Here is a 21,251-nt window from a genome sequence, read left to right on the forward strand (position 1 = left end):
GAGCAACGTGGGGGAAGGTTGAAACATTCCATATTTCTGGCAATGTGCTGAAAGCAGTAGAGGATGCAGTGCAACATTTATACGCATGCGGAAGCCGTGGTGATTCTGTGTAATTTCATCTACGGCAGTAGGATACTGAAAAAGAACTTGCAGATGACACGAACGAAAAAATATCCCAACTCCCGGAATAAATTTATACAGCCCAGCCCTTCAGCTAGCCCACCGAATGGGCCAGCTATCCACCGAAGGTACGATTAAACTGCCACGCGATATAAACATGAAAACCACAAAACAAAATAAAAAAGAATAAAAGATCAAGATAAAGCTTCCGGCCATTGGAGAGTAAAATTATGCACTCAAAATATTGATTGCAGAACACACAAGACGACTGCCGCGCATGAGTCGGGTCGTTCACTTGGCATAGATGGCCAGGAAAACTGAACTATCACTCGTGCAGCAGCCACATGCGCGCCACAGGGTATTTAGAGGGTATTTTTCCGAAGTAAACATGTAGGCTAGCCAGCCTGACAGGTGTCTAAGACGTTGGAAGGAGCCTGATTTGGTGTCTCAAGTGCTAAACCAATAAAAATGACATATAAAGATAACTCACAATCACTGCACTTGTATTACAACGGCGCACTTATAATAAAGAAACAGCGATAGGTAGATGCACGGATGCACCACACTTTTTATTAGATTTCATGCAGGACGTGAGAACGCAAGGGTATGGTGTGTATGTTGAAATATAAGCCTCATTCATTATGTGCAGTTACGTGGGATAGGCGTTTCAGTGTCACCGCCTGAACTTGACTTTTTGTGTAGGCTAATTTTTAAGCCATCAGCATGCAGCTTAGACAGGCATACGCTTAGTATTTGAACAGACAATTACATTTGTCTTGTTTTCTAAAAATAAAATCTGCTGTATTACCACCTCAACAACCTCCACCAGATATCTTTCTTCAAACAAAATAGAACCTCGCGGGTAGCCAAAACAGCTAGCAACGCCACTATTGCATGAGCGAAAGAAGGGCTGCAGTGATCCTTAACGGGATGCTCAGATTTCTGCTCAGTTCACGTTAAACAAAAACTCATGCTCTAATTCAAATATGCGATTATCTTCTGAATTACGGCACATGTTTTGAATACGTTGAAGATGACATCACCGACAATCTGTGTGTTCAAATTATTACGTGCATAGCGTAGTAGAAATAGAGATGTTGAGTGCTGTTGAAAAAAAATTATTTGTTTCGGACACGTAATGTATTAGCCATCTAGATAGGCTCAGATATTTATAAGGAAGAACATAGTTGTGCATTGACATCAAATACATACCACATACGCACTTGCATCCCGTGTCGGTCAGCAAGCAACAGGTTCTACTTGACTTCACAGCGCACTGAGTCAAAGGACATGAAGAAGGAGTAATGGCACCTGAGTGTAAAGGAATTAAAACAATGTCCAGTATATTTATATGAATGCACTCGCTCGTGCAGAACTTCGTGTAGCAAGAATTATTGCGTTTTTAAGGGCTCTATGAGATCGCCAATGAAAGTAACTTGCATTTTACTAGCAAGAAATGCAAGCATACCACATTGACCAATGCGCGTATTATGTGATTACTGAGTGGCTCGTAAAGCGGAACCTCAGTTTGCGCGAAAAAGATACGACTGAGAAAAGTCTTTGACATGACAATTCCTAATAAAGCAACACGTGGGTGTGTAAGTGTCAATAATTACTAGTGGTATGATGTCATTGGAAAGGGAAAATAAAATTAAGGCAGGACTCATCTCACTATGACTGTCAATGATGATTAGATTAGCATTTGAGATATTTAGCGACACACCTTATTTCTGAAGTCGCATTTATTAAACATGCGTAGTGGTCACAATGATGTTGCCGTTGCTTGGGCTATATGCGACACGCTTTCTATCGTCCAAATTTGCTATGGGATCCCTTTGCCAACGCCCCCCATGAGAATGAAGGGATGACGACGATGCGGAGCCGATAATGAATTGTCAAAGAAGGAATGACGTCGATAAGGACGACGAATGTGGTTGACGATGGTATGATAACGACTGTGTAACAACGACGAGCTTATGACGACGGTGGTGTGAAGACGACAGTATGACGACAAACGGAGGACGAAGCTGAAATGAGGGCAATGACACCACCACGATGGCATGATGACGAAGGTATGATGACGAAGGTAAGGTGACGGATGCATGATAGCGACTGTCTGAACTGTGAGACAATGAAAACAATGTCGTGACAACGGCCGTATGATCCCGACTGAACGACGAAAGCATGATTACAATAGAATCACTAAGAAGGAATGACGTCGATGAAATGACGACAGCCGCATAACAAAAGTCGAATGACGAAGCCTTAGTAACAACGATGGCACGTCCACGACGACATGATGACGAGGGTATGGCAACAAATGCATGGTAGCGACTGTTTCGCGACGATGCAAGGAAGACGCTGGCGTGACAACGGCGGTATAACCACAATACAATGACACAGCTTGCTTACTATCGAATGTCGAAGAATTAACGTCAATGGAACGAATAAGGTGGTATGACAATGACTGTGTGACGACAATTGTGTGATAACGATGCCACTAGGAGAGTCGGATGACGAAGTTGGAGCGATGACAATATGGAGCTACCACGATGGCTTCACGACTGTAGTATGACAAAGAATGCATTGCGACTGTATGACGAACTTGGCGTGACGAGAGTCGGATGACAAAGCTACAATGATAACGATGCACGGACAACATGGCACCACGATCAGGAGCATTTACCTAGTGGCACAAGCTTTAGACAAGTTATGGGACTGGGTCGGCATTGAGGGCGTGACAAAGACGGGACAGCCAAATTGAGAGATCACGAAGCTGGAATGACGACGGTAGAACGACCACGCCGGTATCTCGACCACGGGCACAACCAGCCTAGTGGACCAAGGTAGTAGGCAACTTGTATCATTGTGTAGGCTTAAGAGTATAGATAGATAGATAGATAGATAGATAGATAGATAGATAGATAGATAGATAGATAGATAGATAGATGGGTAGATAAGTATATAGATAGATAGATGGATAGATATGTAGATAGATAGATAGATAGATAGATAGATAGATAGATAGGCTCAAAACGCCAGAAGTAGATAAAGAATGCTAAGCGCATTAAAAGTGGCTCGTGCCCGGCTCATTACCTCCTCCTCCTCCTGGTTTTTCGGTACCAGTATTAGGCGGAAGTTCTGGTAAATGTTGGCTTGGAACTGCGGAAAAAAAGGTGCCAGATCAGCTGATGGTCGTGCGTATACCTCAAAGTATAAAACTAAGGCCATGAATGCATGAAGAAAAATATCTATTGAAAAAAGCTGGCAGTTGTGTGCATGGTTTGTGAAGGGGATAGCAGGAACAATACACTACATCTCTCGGTGGATGCCTGTTTCCGAGGTGAAGAAGTACAGCGACTCGAGTGAGGCACGAGCCATCGCTGCAGGCGGGACGAACCACTCTTAAAACAGTTATTAGAATCACGAGAACAATGTAGGTAATCTGATAAAATTAGTATACAGAGTCCTCATGGAGCCCAAGCTTCGTTTGTAGCCCTGATCGAGTACCTGGTAATATTTTTTTTTCTGTAAGCTTCGTTCAACCGAATAAACTCAAAGCATGAATGAGGCATAAGTAGATTGGAATCATAAACACTTCTGAAGATGGCTCACGCAAATGCCTCCTTGAACACACGTAACACCCACCTGTCGTATTTCTGTTTTTGCCCACGACGGCGGAACCTGGTGGCGATTGGTGGTAATTATATTAGCTGAGTGGCACGAATATACAGCATAGCTTTGCGCATTTACTCGCGGCATAGTCATGCAGTTATTTTTACCTTTTTCATGCCCATAATGTAAGGCCAGAATTCTGTATGTTTTTTAAAGACGATAGTCTTTCTTGGGGAACTTAAACGCTGAAAAGTTGGTCTGTCTGTCTGTCTGTTTGTCTGTCTGTCACCCGATTCAGCCACCCGGCCAAAGTTGGACCACTTGCTTACCGCCCACACTACTTAAACTGGTACGGCTGTTCATACTTGTGAACGTTATCGATCACAAAGTAAATATTACGCATATCTGAGGCGCAACATCACTAGGTAAGTATTAGGAGGTGTGTTCCTTTAATAGAAAATGCATAGATACGTAACTCTAAAGACCCTAGTTTCTTAAGCTGCGCTGAAAATGCCATGCTATGCGCGCCGACGAACGACATTCCCCGACTGCGCGCCGACGAGCGCCCTCTGCCATGGAGGAAGGAAACCCTCTGCACAAGCTCATGTTTCCCGATGTATTGCCAGATGGCGTCCATGTCTCACGCAGCGCCTCCTCAATTTTATCAATGCCAGCCAGATGCGGCCGATTCAACATAAAGGAAGCGCTGTCTGAGGCAGGGCAAAACATAAATGGCCGCTTGATGAAATAATGCGGTAAAATGAAATCTGTTCAAACAAACCTTCATGCCAGGACGGAAATGGTACGAGAACAGCATCACGGGTGGCCGCGGATCAGACCAGCACTCATGTAGTACGGCCGGCAGAAGACTATCGTCTTTCGACGACATTTTCAGCGAAGCACGCAGATACGCGGCAAATTTTTATGTATGAACTGCGTGGAACAATATTTCAATTCGACAGGAGCTGATGTTCCTGAGTTCATTTAATTGCGTTGTATTCTTAGCTTGACCATGTAGATTGTGGCAGAAGGTAACACGCGTGAAATTTTCTTTTGATGCGGACGTAAAAACCGCGAAACGCCTGCAATGAGCCAAGTCTCCAGTTAGATATTCGAAAAAAAGGATGCAAAAGCTCGAAACTACCTCGCCGACAAAAAAAAACTACGATTGAAGAAGTGCAGGCATGTTGACCTTGCGTTTAATAACAATTCAGGCTTACAGACTTAAGGTCGAATCAAGGCGGCCATACAAACAAGCGGCTCTTAAGTGGCGTCATGTAGTATCCTTGCCTCTGAATTTGCGCTTTTCGACGTTTTGAAGTCGATTTGAACGGATCCCATCCGCCACTACTACGCTATCCTGGCACAGGTGTTCTCTTTAGTCTCACTTTATTGTGAACAAGTATAACTGTTATTTCCGGTGTATACTTCTTGTTGATATGATTGACTTTATGAGCCTTGTTTCATAAACTAGATTCTGAGGTTAAACAAACAGTACCGCCCCTTGAAAACTATAAATGAGCAGGAAATAAATGCAGGAATTGGGCCAAATATTTTTAAATCATGAATACAAAGGTATACCAGCTATGGTCATATCTTTTCGTACATGATAACACATAACGCAAGACACTATTTGAATTGAGATGCATCACAGTCTTACAGGACACGTACCATACACAGCAAGCTTTACGACTTTAGGCAAATCGTCATCACAATAAAATAAAAAGTTAAACTCGAGATGTGAAGCGCTAATTATTGTGGCCGTCGGAAACAGCGTTGTCCGTGCCGTGAGGCACCTATTTGCAACCTGTTTGAGCCATGTATTGCGCGAAGCGAACCGAGCCTTCCTTGCGCCGTGACTGCTGTCCCCTTCGTGTGTAGTGATTTCTCTCATAAACGTCATCATCGAGGTAAGGTTATCATAATTCTGCGTGACTCACCGCTCGTTTGTAATATTCCTAGTGTAAATATCTTTTTAATTAAAGCATGGGGAAAATACTTATACCCTAAACCACAAATCGCTCAACGGTATGTAGTAACCTGCTTTCTTGTGTTTTCTCCCAGCTGATGGATTAAAAAGTGACATTCTAGGTGTAGAAATCTGGCATCTTGTGAACCTCCCTACCTTTTTTCTATATCACTCTTCCTTTCTTGGTGTTATAACTCTGATATTTACAAGTAAATGACATTTATTTTATTGTGGATTACCTTCAACTCTAACTTAACCATAGTGTTTCCAAGAGAGTCCACTGTGTGTAATTTTGAACGTGGTGAATCAATGCGTTCCTTCCATTCATGAATTACGACATTGGAGCGGCAACTTGTAAAGATTAGCCAGACCTAGAAGTGTGCTTTTGGAAGTGCTGTAATATGTAGCATATTGACACGTATACATGTTTATCTTTCACCGGTGGCCGCTTTTCCACCGGCTAACAAATGTTAAACGTTATCGCTCGGCGCAGGACGCGCCTGTATCGGAAGTTTCTAGAACGTTATCGATGCTTCTTTCCATTGCCTGTTTTCACCGACGCTTATGTTATCTGATTGTATGAGCGACGCGAATGGTCTAGAACTTTCTGGAAGACACGCGCGTACCAGGGATTATTCTGGAACCTTCGATGACTCAGGTATAAAAGCCGACGCGTTTTGCCGTTGATCAGATTTTCGACGATCGCCGACTGTGTTCGCCGCTATCGTTGTGCTTTGAGTGTACCTTGCTTTTGTGGGCACAGGTTCGCCCAATAAACAACCAGTTTCCTCGTACACAGTTTTACGACTGTTTTCTTCAGCGTCACTACTACGTGACATCTGGTGGAGGTGCTAGTGCGTTCATGCAGCGAACGCCCCCGCAAAGCCGCGATCCAAGCCCGAAACCGGAGGACAACGCCAACGTCACCAAGGACCAGCGAGCTAGCCATAGGCAGCAAGGACTTCTGCCGGAGTACGGACTTCTTCCCGAGAAGACCACAGCGATCAAGGCCAAGTCAATGACCTCAATGGCAGCCCCAGCGTCCCCCATCCTGCTGCAACAATCTCGGGAGCCCCCGACCTTCCGTGGATCATCGGCTGAAGACCCTGAAACCTGGCTGGAGACATACGAGCGGACCGCGACGTTCAACAAATGGAGCGACGACGATAAGCTACGCCATGTCTATTTTTCGTTGGATGACGCTGCTCGGACCTGGTTTGAGAACAGAGAGACCACCCTGGTTACGTGGGACCTTTTTCGTGAAAACTTCGTGAGGACCTTCACGAGTGTCGTACGAAAGGAGAGGGCAGAGGTTCTCTTAGAAACCAGAGTGCAATGGCCGAACGAGAACATCGCGATCTTCACGGAGGAGATGACTCGCCTCTTCCGCCACGCCGACCCCGACATGTCTGAAGAAAAGAAAGTTCGGTTCTTGATGCGGGGTGTCAAAGACCAACTATTCGCCGAATTGATGCGCAACCCGCCCAAGACTGTCGCCGAATTTCTTTCCGAGGCTACAACGATCGAGAAGACGCTTGAAATGCGCGTCAGGCAATACAACCGCCGTGCCCTGACCAACTGCGCCGACGCTCAAGCGCTAGGCGCCGACGACCTGCGCGAGACCATCAGAGCGGTCGTTCGCGAGGAGCTGCATAAGCTCTTTCCCAGGTCGCAGCCTCACGTGGCATCTATTGCCGACGTCGTCAAAGACGAAGTTCAGCGCTCACTTGGAGTTCCCGATGGGCAGCCACAATCGCCGCAACCCCAGCCGGAAGCGCTGACCTACGCCGCCGTCGCCCGTCGTCAAGGCCCCCCTCCGCGCTCGCGCCAGGGCCCTGTAACGCCGCAGTTCCGTCGTCCACCGCCGCCGCCGCCAGCACGCCCGCCCGTCGCCCAGCGCAGCTACCAGAGGAAGACGGACATTTGGCGCGCCCCCGACCACCGCCCGCTCTGCTATCACTGCGGGGAAGCCGGCCATGTCTACCGCCGATGCCCATACCGCGAGATGGGCCTACGAGGGTTCCCCGTCAACGCGCCGCGTCCCGATCGAGGTGAACGACCGCGCGACATCGCCGACTACCTCGCCGGAGCCCAGTGGCAACCACGACGATCCTCACGCTCGCCGTCACCAGGCCGCTACATCTCGCCGCATCGCCGTCAGTACAACGGTCCCACCCGGGGCCGATCTCCCAGCCCTTACCCGGGAAACTAAAGGCAGCAACCGATGGAGGTGCGGTTGCTGTACGACGCAATGCCGAAGATCCTCCGACGCCGCCGACGACGACGATTCACGATTCATCACGACGAGATATCAGCACGCCGCCTAGCAACAGCCTTGACAACACTTCGCCGCCGAAAGAAGACCTTCCGACGCGACGTAGCAGCAGGAGAGCAAGCCGACGCAGCCGTGATCCGACGCCACGAATTAACCGCAACGCCAGACGCCGGTCTACCGATCTAGAGGTGCTCATCGATGGCCATAGCGTCACCGCTCTCGTCGACACTGGAGCCGACTATTCCGTCTTCAGTGGCCCGTTCGCCGCCAAGTTGAAGAAGGTGAAAACAGCCTGGCAAGGACCCGATATCCGGACAGCGGGAGGCCACCTAATAACGCCGACTGGAATCTGCACAGCGCGAGTCACGGTAAACAACCGCACTTACCCGGCGAGCTTCGTAATCCTGCAGCACTGCTCCAGGGACGTCATCCTAGGCATGGACTTTCTAAATCAACACGGCGCAGTCATCGACTTAAGGTCCAAGTCGATAACGCTTTCAACGCACAACGCGATACCACCGGATACAAGCATAAGTTACCATGCCTTGAATGTGCTTGAAGAACAAGTCACCATTCCGCCTCGCTCAAGCGTAATGATTTCCGTCGGTACCGAAGTGCCTGCAGACATGGAGGGCGTCATCGAGGGCGATCATCACTTACTGCTCGACCGTGAAATTTGCGTCGCTAGAGGCATAGCTGAGCTACGTGCAGGGAAAGCAAGGGTGATGCTCACTAACTTCAGCCCCGAATACAAGCACATTAACAAAGGCACCACGGTCGCCTACATCGACGAAATAGTACAAGCCAGCAGTGCGTTCGCCTTCACGGATTCCAGTGTACCTGCAACGACGACTATAGTACCTGAACCAACTTTCGACGTCAATCAGAACCTTCCCAGGCACAAGAAAGAACAACTAAAGGCTCTGCTCCTGCAATACGAGGACTGCTTCTCGTCGTCGTCAAAAGTTCGACAAACCCCTGTCGCCAAGCACCGCATCATAACCGACGAAAATGTCCGGCCACTCCGTCAGAGCCCGTACCGAGTTTCGGCGCGCGAACGCGAGGACATAAGGCAACAAGTCGACGAAATGCTACGCGACGACATCATCCAGCCGTCCAAGAGTCCGTGGGCGTCCCCCGTGGTGTTAGTGAAGAAGAAGGATGGAACCCTACGTTTCTGCGTCGATTATCGTCGCCTCAACAAAATCACGAAGAAGGACGTATACCCCCTCCCACGGATTGACGACGCCTTGGATCGACTCTACAACGCAAAGTATTTTTCGTCGATGGACCTCAAAACCGGCTACTGGCAAATCGAAGTCGACGAGAGGGACCGGGAGAAGACTGCGTTTATAACACCAGACGGACTGTTCGAGTTCAAGGTCATGCCGTTTGGTCTTTGCGCGGCGCCTGCCACTTTCCAACGTGTCATGGATACAGTACTGGCAGGCTTGAAGTGGCAGACTTGCCTCGTCTATTTGGACGACGTCGTTGTGTTTGCCTCAAACTTCGAGGAACACCTCCGGCGCCTTGAAACAGTTCTTCAAGCAATCAAGACCTCCGGACTCACGTTGAAGCCAGAAAAGTGCCGCTTCGCATATGAGGAGCTCTTGTTTTTAGGCCACGTCATCAACAAGTCTGGAGTGCGCCCCGACCCTCAGAAAACTGCGGCCATCTCCAACTTTCCTCCGCCCGCTGACAAGAAGGCAGTGCGTAGATTTCTTGGACTTTGCGCCTATTACAGGCGCTTCGTCAAGAATTTTTCACGGATCGCTGAGCCACTGACGTATCTCACGAAGGCTGACGTCGAGTTCAAGTGGGAGACGCCGCAAGTCGAAGCATTTGAAGAACTTAAGCGACGCCTGCAATCGCCGCCAATACTTGCGCATTTCGACGAAAATGCCGATACCGAAGTCCACACTGACGCAAGCAGCGTAGGACTCGGCGCCGTGCTTGTGCAGAGGACTGACGGACTAGAAAGGGTTGTAAGTTACGCTAGCCGGTCGCTATCGAAGGCGGAAGCAAATTATTCCACAACAGAAAATGAGTGCCTCGCCATCATCTGGGCTACATCAAAGTTTCGCCCCTACCTCTATGGCAGACCCTTTAAAGTTGTAAGCGACCACCACGCCTTGTGTTGGCTAGCTAACTTAAAGGATCCTTCAGGTCGCCTCGCACGATGGAGCCTGAGACTTCAAGCATTCGACATCACCGTCGTTTACAAATCCGGGCGAAAGCACGCTGACGCCGATTGTTTGTCTCGCGCCCCCGTCGAACCGCCGCCACAAGACGACCAGGATGACGACACTTTCTTGGGACCCATCAGTGCCGACGAATTCGCCGAACAACAGCGAGCCGACCCGGAACTAAGGAGCCTTGTAGAATACTTGGAAGGCAAGACCGTCATTGTGCCGAATGCGTTCAGGCGAGGATTGGCGTCGTTCTTCTTGCAAAACGACATTCTCCTAAAGAAGAACTTCTCGCCTCTCCGAGCCAACTACCTCCTCGTGGTACCCTCAGCATTGCGTCCAGAGGTTCTGCAAGCTCTCCATGACGACCCAACGGCTGGACACCTCGGTTTTTCCCGCACTCTCGCGAGGATACAAGAAACATACTACTGGCCTCGCCTCTCTGCTGACGTCGCCCAGTTACGTAAGGACATGCCGAGACTGTCAGCGACGCAAAACACCGCCGACAAGGCCAGCCGGGCTTCTACAGCCGATCGAGCCACCTCGCCGACCGTTCCAGCAGATCGGGATGGACTTACTGGGGCCTTTTCCGACGTCGACGTCTGGGAATAAATGGATCATCGTAGCTACGGACTACCTCACCCGCTACGCCGAAACAAAAGCCTTGCCCAAAGGCAGTGCCGCCGAGGTAGCCCGATTCTTTGTTGAGAACATCCTCCTGCGTCACGGTGCCCCGGAAGTCCTCATCACCGACAGAGGTACGGCCTTCACGGCTGAACTAACTCAAGCCATCCTGCGATACAGCCAGACAAGCCATCGCCGCACCACCGCCTACCACCCGCAGACGAATGGCCTCACCGAGCGCCTAAATAAGACCATCGCCGACATGCTGGCAATGTACGTCGACGTCGAACACAAGATGTGGGATGCCATCCTTCCGTACGTGACCTTCGCATACAACACGGCCGTGCAAGAAACGACGCACATGGCGCCGTTCAACCTGGTCTACGGAAGGAACCCGGCAACGACGCTTGACGCCATGCTACCAGACGTCGCTGACGAAGAAAATCTCGACGTTGCCACCTATTTGCAGCGTGCCGAAGAAGGTCGACAGCTCGCCCGCCTGCGCATCAAGAACCAGCATAGAACCGACAGCCGACACTACAATCTTCGACGACGCTACGTCGAGTACCAGCCCGGAGACCGTGTTTGGGTCTGGACTCCGATACGCCGACGAGGACTTAGCGAGAAACTCTTACGTCGCTATTTCGGACCATATAAGATCATCCGACGTATTGGCGCACTGGACTATGAGGTCGTGCCAGACGGCATTTCGCAATCACAGCGGCGCCGCGCACGACCCGAAGTCGTCCATGTGGTGCGTCTTAAGCCTTTCTACGCCCGCTGACGAACTTAGGTACTTTGTTACTTTATTTTTTTTTTTCATTATTACGCGTGGTTTTGTTTTCGCTTTCACATTTGTTTGTAGCATCGGGACGATGCTTTTTAAAGGGAGGGTATTGACACGTATACATGTTTATCTTTCACCGGTGGCCGCTTTTCCACCGGCTAACAAATGTTAAACGTTATCGCTCGGCGCAGGACGCGCCTGTATCGGAAGTTTCTAGAACGTTATCGATGCTTCTTTCCATTGCCTGTTTTCACCGACGCTTATGTTATCTGATTGTATGAGCGACGCGAATGGTCTAGAACTTTTTGGAAGACACGCGCGTACCAGGGATTATTCTGGAACCTTCGATGACTCAGGTATAAAAGCCGACGCGTTTTGCCGTTGATCAGATTTTCGACGATCGCCGACTGTGTTCGCCGCTATCGTTGTGCTTTGAGTGTACCTTGCTTTTGTGGGCACAGGTTCGCCCAATAAACAACCAGTTTCCTCGTACACAGTTTTACGACTGTTTTCTTCAGCGTCACTACTACGTGACATCTGGTAAAGAAGCATCGATAACGTTCTAGAAACTTCCGATACAGGCGCGTCCTGCGCCGAGCGATGACGTTTAACATTTGTTAGCCGGTGGAAAAGCGGCCACCGGTGAAAGATAAACATGTATACGTGTCAATATAAAGTTTGCTACTATAAATTATTTGCAGATTTTGTTCTCTCCTCCGTATAGAGTGGAATTATTGCGGCTCGATGTCGGTTTGTGCTGAACATAATTGCGTTTGAATATTCGTATGCGAGCCGAATGTAAAATAGCTCCGAAAGAAAAGTAGTTAAGTTAGTGCGAAAACGAAAAGCCAGGTTCAACATATCGTCCAAAGACCCCTTGTACAATACATCACACAATGCCTTCAACTTTTTTTCAGAACGTTACTCAAAAGTGGTTACACAAAATCATTCTGGGTATAAAGTACGATGCATGTGTAACCGTCAAGAAGTGGTTTACTCTTACTCTTATCGTCGGCTTTCCAGAAATTCGACACTCAATTGTTCTATACGTCTGTGCCGCCCCAGTTGGCTGAAAGCAATCTTCATGTGTGCTTCGGAATCACTGAGATTGCGTGAAAGTACTGTGCGCCGCAGCAACGTGGCAATTTACTACAAGTAGTTTCATCTTCATCTCTGCGTTTAACAATGAAGTGCAGTTTTTTACCATAGCGAAGATGAGGAGATGATGGAGATAGTGGAGACAGCGAGACTCAGCTTTTGGCATCTGACCCTGGTATCTAAATTATAAAACGTGTTGTGTCAAGTTCAAAACATAACAGTAGACAATAAAAACAACTTAAATATCGATTATGTCCCATGCTTGAGTTCGCGTCAGAGGAGGGTATACAGCGCATATTTTATGGGCCTTTGTAATATCTTGCGGACGGCACATTAGATATGTGAAACAACTTGATGAATCGCAAGCTCTTCGTCTGTGTTCTTTAACTGCGGCAATCGCTGCAGCATTCTCATTGCAAATGAATATCGACAACTGATATTGATGACACTGCGCTGTATAAAAGATGACTGATAAACCATATAAGGCTAAAGATTAAATTAAATTATGGGGTTTTACGTGCCAAAACCACTATCTGATTATGAGGCACGCCGTAGTGGGGGACTCCGGAAATTTGGACCACCTGGGGTTCTTTAACGTGCACCTAAATCTAAGTTCACGGGAGTTTTCGCATTTCTCCCCCATCGAAATGCGGCCGCCGTGGCCGGGATTCGATCCCGCGACCTCGTGCTTAGCAGCCGAACACCACAGCCACTAAGCAACCACGGCGAGTAACAATATAAGGCTCTCTAATACTAAAATTCCAAGATACCACAGTTAAAATTTACCTTGTTTCAAGTAGGAGGCCAATGTAACTGCGAGATTTTGACTCACTGCATTTGCATAGGGTTCTCTCCACTTGAACAGTGCAATCTGGCTTGGCTTTTGCGCCACAAGACGGGGCCCATACGGACTTGCATAGGGTTTTAGCCGCCACTGTAATAAAGAATTAAAATGATCCTACTTTAGGCAATTCTTGCCATGAACGTAATACGCCCAATTTTCATCAAAGAATGAACATACGTCGAAGTATTATAAATTGGAGCTTCATACTTGTCGAACTTAGACATCGTAACAAGCGCTGATGGACGGGAACACAAAGAAGAGACAACTAGACTGGACGTGCGCTAGACTTCAACTGAAAGTTTAATAACACTAACAGCGACATATATACGATCGTAGAAACATACAAAAACCAAGAATGAGTTAACAGCTCTTAACTTATTGGTGGGGGGCGGACATTTGGCAGATCACTGTCGGCGGTGAACTGCCGCCTCATACAAGCCGGACTTTGAGGGCACACAGGTCCTGCGCAGCATTTCGACACAGCAAGCAAGGGAGATCTTTGAAGCGTTATGTATCAGTGCCGAAGCTAATAAATGTGTCAGCGCACCTTCACTGGCCTTGCAGGCAAAAGAAAAAACGTATAAAGCGAAGCATGATTTCCTTTCGCTGATAATTCTGCCTGATGATTTTTGTTTTTGTATGTTTCTGCGCTGGTATATATGTTGCTGTTAGTGTTATTAAACTTTCAGTTCATGTCTAGCGCCCGTCTAGCCTACTTGTCTCTTCTTTGTGTTCCCGTCCATCAGCGCTTGTTACGATGTCTAAGTTCAGTTACAACCGACATTTCTGCTTAAAACATACTTGTCGAGCAAAAACTTCCAATATAAGGACAACTACATTAAATGTATCTATCTCTCTCTCTCCTCTACTCTCCATAATAAGACACTGTGAAAAAACCACCTTTCAAACCCAAGAAGACGCCTCCACTTTCGTGCAGGATTATTGCATGGATAATAAGCATACGAAGAGCAAGGAATAGGTATATTTTTTCACAGAAAGGAATATCTATTTTCTGTGTTCAGTGAGCAAACATAGGAACGTTGAAACACTGCTGTGGCGTGTGTCGATAACTTATAAACTCTATTTACTATAGTAAATTATACGAAAAGGCCATTGTGTATTTATTTCATGTTACCTGAAAATGTAACTAAATGCAGAAAAACAAACTTATAACGATTCTTCAGATACTGAGGATAAACATAGTGCCAAGCATAGTGGCTTATGTTATTGACATGTGGCATTTCCTGAATAGTGAAATTGTATCAACTAGGCGAGTAACATGCCTATATTTAATACAAAGCAGATCTAAATAACACTTACCACAGTTGCAATAGCATTGGCCGTTGTTCATCAAGCAGCAGTTCTGCGGCATTGCAGGATTGTAGCATTTCGTCGCTTTACATGATGTTTGGCCTGAGGGAGACCAATTTATTCATGGCACTCATTGCCGAATAATATTAGGAACATTCAAGAAGTCATTTAGGACACCGATAGTATGTCCCATAGCGGCAGCAATATGTGACCAATATTCTACATATTTCTTTATCACATAAAGCACACACAGAAAAACAACGCTATACAAAAAAGTATTATTCAATTCGTTGTCCTTCATAAGTCATTTTCTGGCTTTGTTTGATGCAATAAACAAGAGCCCTGCATATACCGCTCTCTACGGCACTAAGTTGAACCTACAAGTTTGCGAGTTTTTATGGACGTGTAACTGAGGTATTGTGGGAGCTGACGCAACTTTCACATGGAGCATATCGCAAAATATGCTCCTAGGCGATTTACGGAATACTTGGGCGCCGCGTGATCGGGAAATTTAAATGTCAAGGTGGTTAAAATAAGTGTCCATTAATTTCATTGCCTGACTGAATCTTCAGGACATAAGTTGCAGTCGCATAATGTGAGCCAAGAAATAGGGAAGTTTTGTCTGCTTAAGAGAAACCGTAAACTGAACGCCTTTTTAAGATGTATGGGGCGCAATCTTGTACGCGTTCCAAAATGGAACGGAGGCCGCCCGTTCCATTTTGGAACGCGTACAAGATCGCGCCCCTGGATCCGAAACCTGCTTCACAACAAAGTAGCGTTACAGATAAGATCATCCTGAACAACAGAGAGCACGATCATGTGAAACTGTTCATTGGAGTGGCAATGTACTTGCAGTATGCATATCTCTTGTAGGCCACATATCTTTAAAGTGGTGATAATCACACAATTGCCTTTTATGCGACCTTCATTATCGCGTTTTGTAATAATTTTCTGTATTTCACTTTCAAGCACAGTAAAAGAAAATTCTGCTAAGCAACAAGACTGGGCCACTACCCGACCTCAGCTGCTTAATGATTAAGTCTGCACTAAAGTAACTATTTAGGGCTTTATTGCAGAATATTATTTTCTCTACTTGCGTGCTGAAGCTGTATGAATGATTTGCCAATCTGCGGCTCCGCACAAATGTGTGCAATTTTTCGGGGCTTAAAAAGTCAGACGACAGTTCCTAATCATCACCATATCTACAAAAAGAAAAAAAAAGAAACAAAAAATTGTACTCGGTGCAATTTTGACGGATGTTCTCCCTTTATCAATTCTTTTTCGCGCTGGTGTCGGCCACCAAGAATTGTAATAATCGCTGATCGGTGCGACGAACTTGGCGGTACCACGTTGCAAACCTACTGCGATAAAATTATTTTTGTCGAATACGATAATGACATCACTTCAAACAAACCATATTCGACTTAAAAATTATATTAGTGAGCATTACCTACGCTGGAGCTTTTAAAAGTGAAGAGATTAGGTGAGATTGTTGCTGTTCATTTTCTATATTGTACAGCTGCGCTCGCTTACGTCTCAGTAATTTAAAAATCTAATAAATTGAGTTACGCAGATGTGTCACAAGGTTGGTAAATGTGTGGCCGACGCTTTTGTTAGAGCTGACTTGTACTCAAAATGCATGCTTCTCAGTATTACAGCGTGTGAACGTTGGCGTTTTTGATGTACCATTTGCGTCTCAATCAATCTGCTAGTGCAAGAAGATAACGGCGCCTGGTGCACTGCAGCTGTACAAAGCCGATACATGCGCGTCCAACATCGGTACGTTACTTTTTACTTTTCGCCTTACCTGGACGTCCGGGTTTTTTGGGTGGAAGCTCTGGCTTATGTTGTCCGCGATTTACTTCGTTGTGTTGAAGTTATAAAGTTGTCCAGAAAAGGAAAGAAATGAAAGATAAATATTGTTACAGAATTTATTCCTGGAAGAACTCCCACGTGAGGCACCTCATTAGTCGCATACCTTATCGTGATAAGTATGTTATTTGCCTAGAATACCTGTTACACCATTACCACAATCTCTACCTAACTAAACCATTACAACGTGTACCTTAACGCCAGAAATAAATAGGCAAAATACCTCCCCATCCACGCTAAAGTACACGATCTCTACCCGCCCATTCTCTGTACGAAAAGCAGCGGTCACAAAAAGGCCACTCGTTTTGCTGGACAAGAAATAATTTGTGAAACATGTGGTCAATATTCTGTAACTACACAGCGAGGCAACATCGACAGCGCCCTGCTGATTTTAACCGTAGTTCCATTTCAAATGTTTTATTGCTGACCCGTTGTTAACGAGGCCGGGAAATGCATTGGCATTGGAATAATAATGACTGCTTATGTCTCGTACAGCTTCTAGTTTTCAGGCTGCCCACTTTGGAGAAGGCTACTAGATTCGCCGTTATGTGTTTGCCAACATAATTGGAATGCAGAAGGAACAGTCCTCGCAGAAATTTCGTGTGAGGGCGCATGATCCCGTTTGGAACACTGTTCGCAGCGTACAACCACTGCTTGCCAGACATATTAATCAATGAATCCTTTTCTCTGCCCAGGAACAATCGAAGGTATAAACACAGTGCACAGAGGAACAAAATAAAACAAAATAATAAATAGGTAATACAAATACGACAGACAGTTACAGGATAAAATGTCCTGTAAAATAAAGACAATCAGTATAAACAGGTACATAACAACAACATAATAAAAGTAATATATATCACGAGTTTTAATTGTCAACCACTCATACAAATGTTTATAAGAGTGCCCAGAAACAGCTACAGAGCCTTCGTACTTGTCCACTTCAAAAGTAATGAGTGAGGCAAAGTGTACAGAGAAGACAAATGTGGTTGCGAAAACAATGTGATATGGGGAAACGAAACATACAAGGGAACAGAATACGAGGAGGAGTACGTAAAAGTTCGTTATTCATACAAGCTTATTATCTACATACATGAATATAAAACACAAGAAATGAACTCTTAAATATGGAAATACTGGCGGATCACTTATTACTTATTTATTCGCGTTGCTTTTTTTGTAGGTGAGCCACAGGACATTATCTAACGAGACAAGGCGACGTAGAAAACGAGAGAGGCTGCCTGTTATTTCTGTTTGGTTGCAATTTTGCGTTTGCGACACGGAAAACTGCACATAATCAAAAAGCTTTGGACAAAATATAATTCTATGGGCCTCCTTATAGCGGAACCAGATGTTCAAATTTATGCGTTTAGATTTTAGAGGTGATTTTAGAGGTGAGTTGAGGTATATTTGAGATTGCTGAACTATGGCCACCAAAACGGCAAAAGCGGTGCTTGCAAATGGATATCAATTTATTCTGGACGTGTTCAATGAGATCAGAATAATAGATGTTCACGTTCCGCTCGAAACTACAGGGGCATAATACGCTAGTACGTGAACGAGAAGAAAGAGGACGGCGCGCGGGGCCCAATTTTTAATAATCTTACTTAAGAAGCCAACAAACAAAGACACCAAGGACAACTTAGGGAAATTACTTGCACTTACTAATTAAATTAAAGAAATGATAAATGAATGGAAATTAAAATGGATAATAGAACAACTCGCCGCAGGTGGGCAACGGTCCCACGTCTTCATTTTACGCTTTCCTCGCTTACTTGCACTTACTAGTATTATTTGAATCTTTAGAATTGTCGTGTACATACACTGGATAATTCTTGAATGCTGCAACTTCCAGCGCATACTTTCTATTTGCATGCGATGTTGGTGGCTGCCAACATGTCAATGGCTAGCGGTGGCATTTAAAAAAGCATACTTGTTATTTATAGCTCATGGTTATACGCCTATACCTATCAAGGGCAGTTGGAAGAAACAGTATATAACCTTCTAGGTGAGAGCTTATGTATTGGGTACTTTTATAAACGTAGAGCAGGTTACCCAGTAGTTGATAAGTGCCGTAGGCAGATGTGACGGGATTCTTTTAAAAGTTTGTTTCACCTTAAAACGAATCACTCACCACAGTGGCAGATCGTTCTACCTATTTCCTTGGCGCAAACTGGTATGCCTGTCTTTCCACAGTGTTTTGTTGACTCATTTGTGCAGTGCCTTGCAGATTTAGCTGCAACAAAAAATATATTGTTTGTGTTTACAATACTAATCATACTAACTGTACCACGCTCAATAATAAAAGAAATTCCGCGTCAATTGCTAAAATAAAAACATGCATGGGCGGGCACCTAATGGAACAATTGAAGTCAATTCCTCTGTTGAAAGGTGCAATACAACCACATTCAGAAAAAAAATACAACCACACATTGGTCGGTCGTCATTACAAGTGCACCCCAGTATATAATTTTAAAGTGACAGCGTTAAAGGGCCCGTGTCTCAGAAAATCCAGCGTTGGCGTCGGTGTGGGTGTCGGCGCAAGCATCGGCGTCTGGCGGAAATAAGCATGCTGAACCACATCATCCCGAACCACCCTGAGCGGGTGGACCCTTCGCTTAGCGTAAGGCGTTATTGAACAAAAATTAAATTTCTCAAAGTAAAATGGGTCAGAAAAATCCTAAAGTACGACTTAACCCCAACCTACAGACGTGATAGCATCGGAATGTAATTTGAATATACGAGACAAAAGCCCAACAAGCAGCCAGGGATCTCTGAATGCTATCGCGTTCCACTCTTACAGGCGAAGCTTAAGCGTCCTCCAATTTTGATGGTGTTTCGCTGTACTTTGCTTCTAGGCAACATTGAGGGGAATGTTGAAAACCGAGCCTTTCTAAATTTTTATATCTACGTTATTATGCTTCGAAACGCAAATTTAGGATACCCATTTGCATCATTGTTCCGCAAGAGCGTACATTTCAGTGAATAGAAAACGCGTGTCTCAATACTGTTATTGCATAGTTGGCAGTCAAATATTTCACGCCTTGATATGTGGTCTTGCGTCAAAAGAAAACGAGCGTTGGACTTGTTGCCTTGCAACAAAATGAAACAAGGATTAGATTAGATAATACTTTGGAAATAAAAACCTTAGTGCTGTAAGGTCTCACCTATTGCACAGAATTTCTCCTCTATTCATCAATGTGAAGGGAATCATGTTAACACAAAAGCCCCTGAGATGATCGCGTGAGTTTGAAATTTCCAACAGGAGGCATAACGTTCTGTAGGAAATATATTACACCGGCAAAAGAAAAAACTCTCAGAAATCTTAATCTGAGCAATCCTAATTACATAGTGTCTAGATTTGGGCCACCGATTAATTTTGCTTTAGCTTAAAATATACAAATCTCCATGCGTCGCGTTACGCTGAGAACCGGCCTCGGCGCATTGTCTTTCAAGATTGCGGCCAAGTGCGTGTAAACTGCCTTCTGTAGTTTAAAAGTGGCCCTGACCTAATATGTGGACATATTTCAGACTGTCATGGTTGCGAATTAGGAAGTCTCAAGAACCACCGGCCGCCTACAACGCACTGAATTATTGTCAGTTATGAGTAATACATTTGATTTATTGCCGAGAATCCAAATGGAAATGTTTTCCGCCTTTTTGCCACACATTTGTCATTCAGATTCGCGTAATGTAACTGTCTCACCTTATTTAAACAACTGGGACTGGAAACTGGTAAATTATGTTTGCTATTTTTAATGTGTGATCGCTTATCTGAATAGAGTTCTTGCAGGATGTGTGGTACTCAATTAGTTTTATTGACGGCTCTGCGGACAGAAAAACTCCGGTCCTCAGCCAAGATATAAGCTGTTGTAGAGTTCTCTAAGGCTCGTTTAGCATGACACTACTGACTAGGAACAGCAGCGCCAGAACGTCTCTAGGAGGGATCAATAAGATGTCACCTTCTGCCCATCTGATGAATCCCTTAGAAATAAGAGCAGGAGTAATGTACTGTTAGGGGTAAGTCGGGCGATGAAAGAGTAGAAAACGCGAATTAGGTGGACACACAGCCGCTGACCTACAATTGACTTTTTTATTAATGCGATAGCAATACAGGCAGACCTCACAAACTTTGTAGCTCCGGTGAAAAATGTGTGCCGACACAATGTGCATTGCTCTGTAAAGATGTGGGACGATCCCGGAGGCATTTGAATCTAACAAAGCTTCACAAACCGCCAGTTCCCACGAGGGAACAATTCAAGAAAGTGGCGCCTGACACATGCGGCAGACATATAAAAGTGCGACTGGCGCTGGAGAAGCCTATGCGCGAATATGGTATATTGGTAAGAGCATCGAACCGTTGTGCTGGAAGACATGTATTTCTACGTGTATTTTGGAGGCATTTAACAGAATGCTTGAAGTTTGTGGTGTGTACTGGATTGGCATCGCAGTGTGCACGCAAATGCAAGAAATGTACGAGTTAAAGAAACGTCACGTTCGATAAATCACAGTGTGCAAGGTCTCCTGTGAGGCACGCATTCTCAGCT

General features: G+C 45.7%; 2 protein-coding genes across 7 annotated transcripts in view; both read right to left on the bottom strand.

Annotated features, from left to right (window-relative positions):
- The window catches only part of LOC119458016 (uncharacterized), a 210,529-nt gene that overhangs the window by 116,156 nt on the left and 73,122 nt on the right, over window positions 1–21,251 (bottom strand). The gene's annotated exons all lie outside the window — the stretch shown is intronic.
- LOC119458014 (keratin-associated protein 10-4-like) overlaps window positions 1–21,251 on the bottom strand; it is a 39,988-nt gene that overhangs the window by 13,653 nt on the left and 5,084 nt on the right. For 2 of the 3 annotated variants that reach the window (XM_049670627.1, XM_037719803.2), the window contains exons 4-9: window positions 18,839–18,940; window positions 16,640–16,693; window positions 14,842–14,934; window positions 13,510–13,611; window positions 3,217–3,282; window positions 1,333–1,431 (exon numbers count right to left, since the gene is read on the bottom strand). In XM_049670627.1, coding sequence (XP_049526584.1) covers window positions 1,333–1,431; window positions 3,217–3,282; window positions 13,510–13,611; window positions 14,842–14,934; window positions 16,640–16,693; window positions 18,839–18,940 — 516 coding nt within the window. The remainder of the gene's footprint in view (window positions 1–1,332; window positions 1,432–3,216; window positions 3,283–13,509; window positions 13,612–14,841; window positions 14,935–16,639; window positions 16,694–18,838; window positions 18,941–21,251) is intronic. The other variant, XM_049670628.1, reaches the window with a different exon arrangement.

This window comes from Dermacentor silvarum, chromosome 7 (assembly GCF_013339745.2).
Source record: "Dermacentor silvarum isolate Dsil-2018 chromosome 7, BIME_Dsil_1.4, whole genome shotgun sequence".
Lineage (NCBI taxonomy): Eukaryota > Metazoa > Arthropoda > Arachnida > Ixodida > Ixodidae > Dermacentor > Dermacentor silvarum.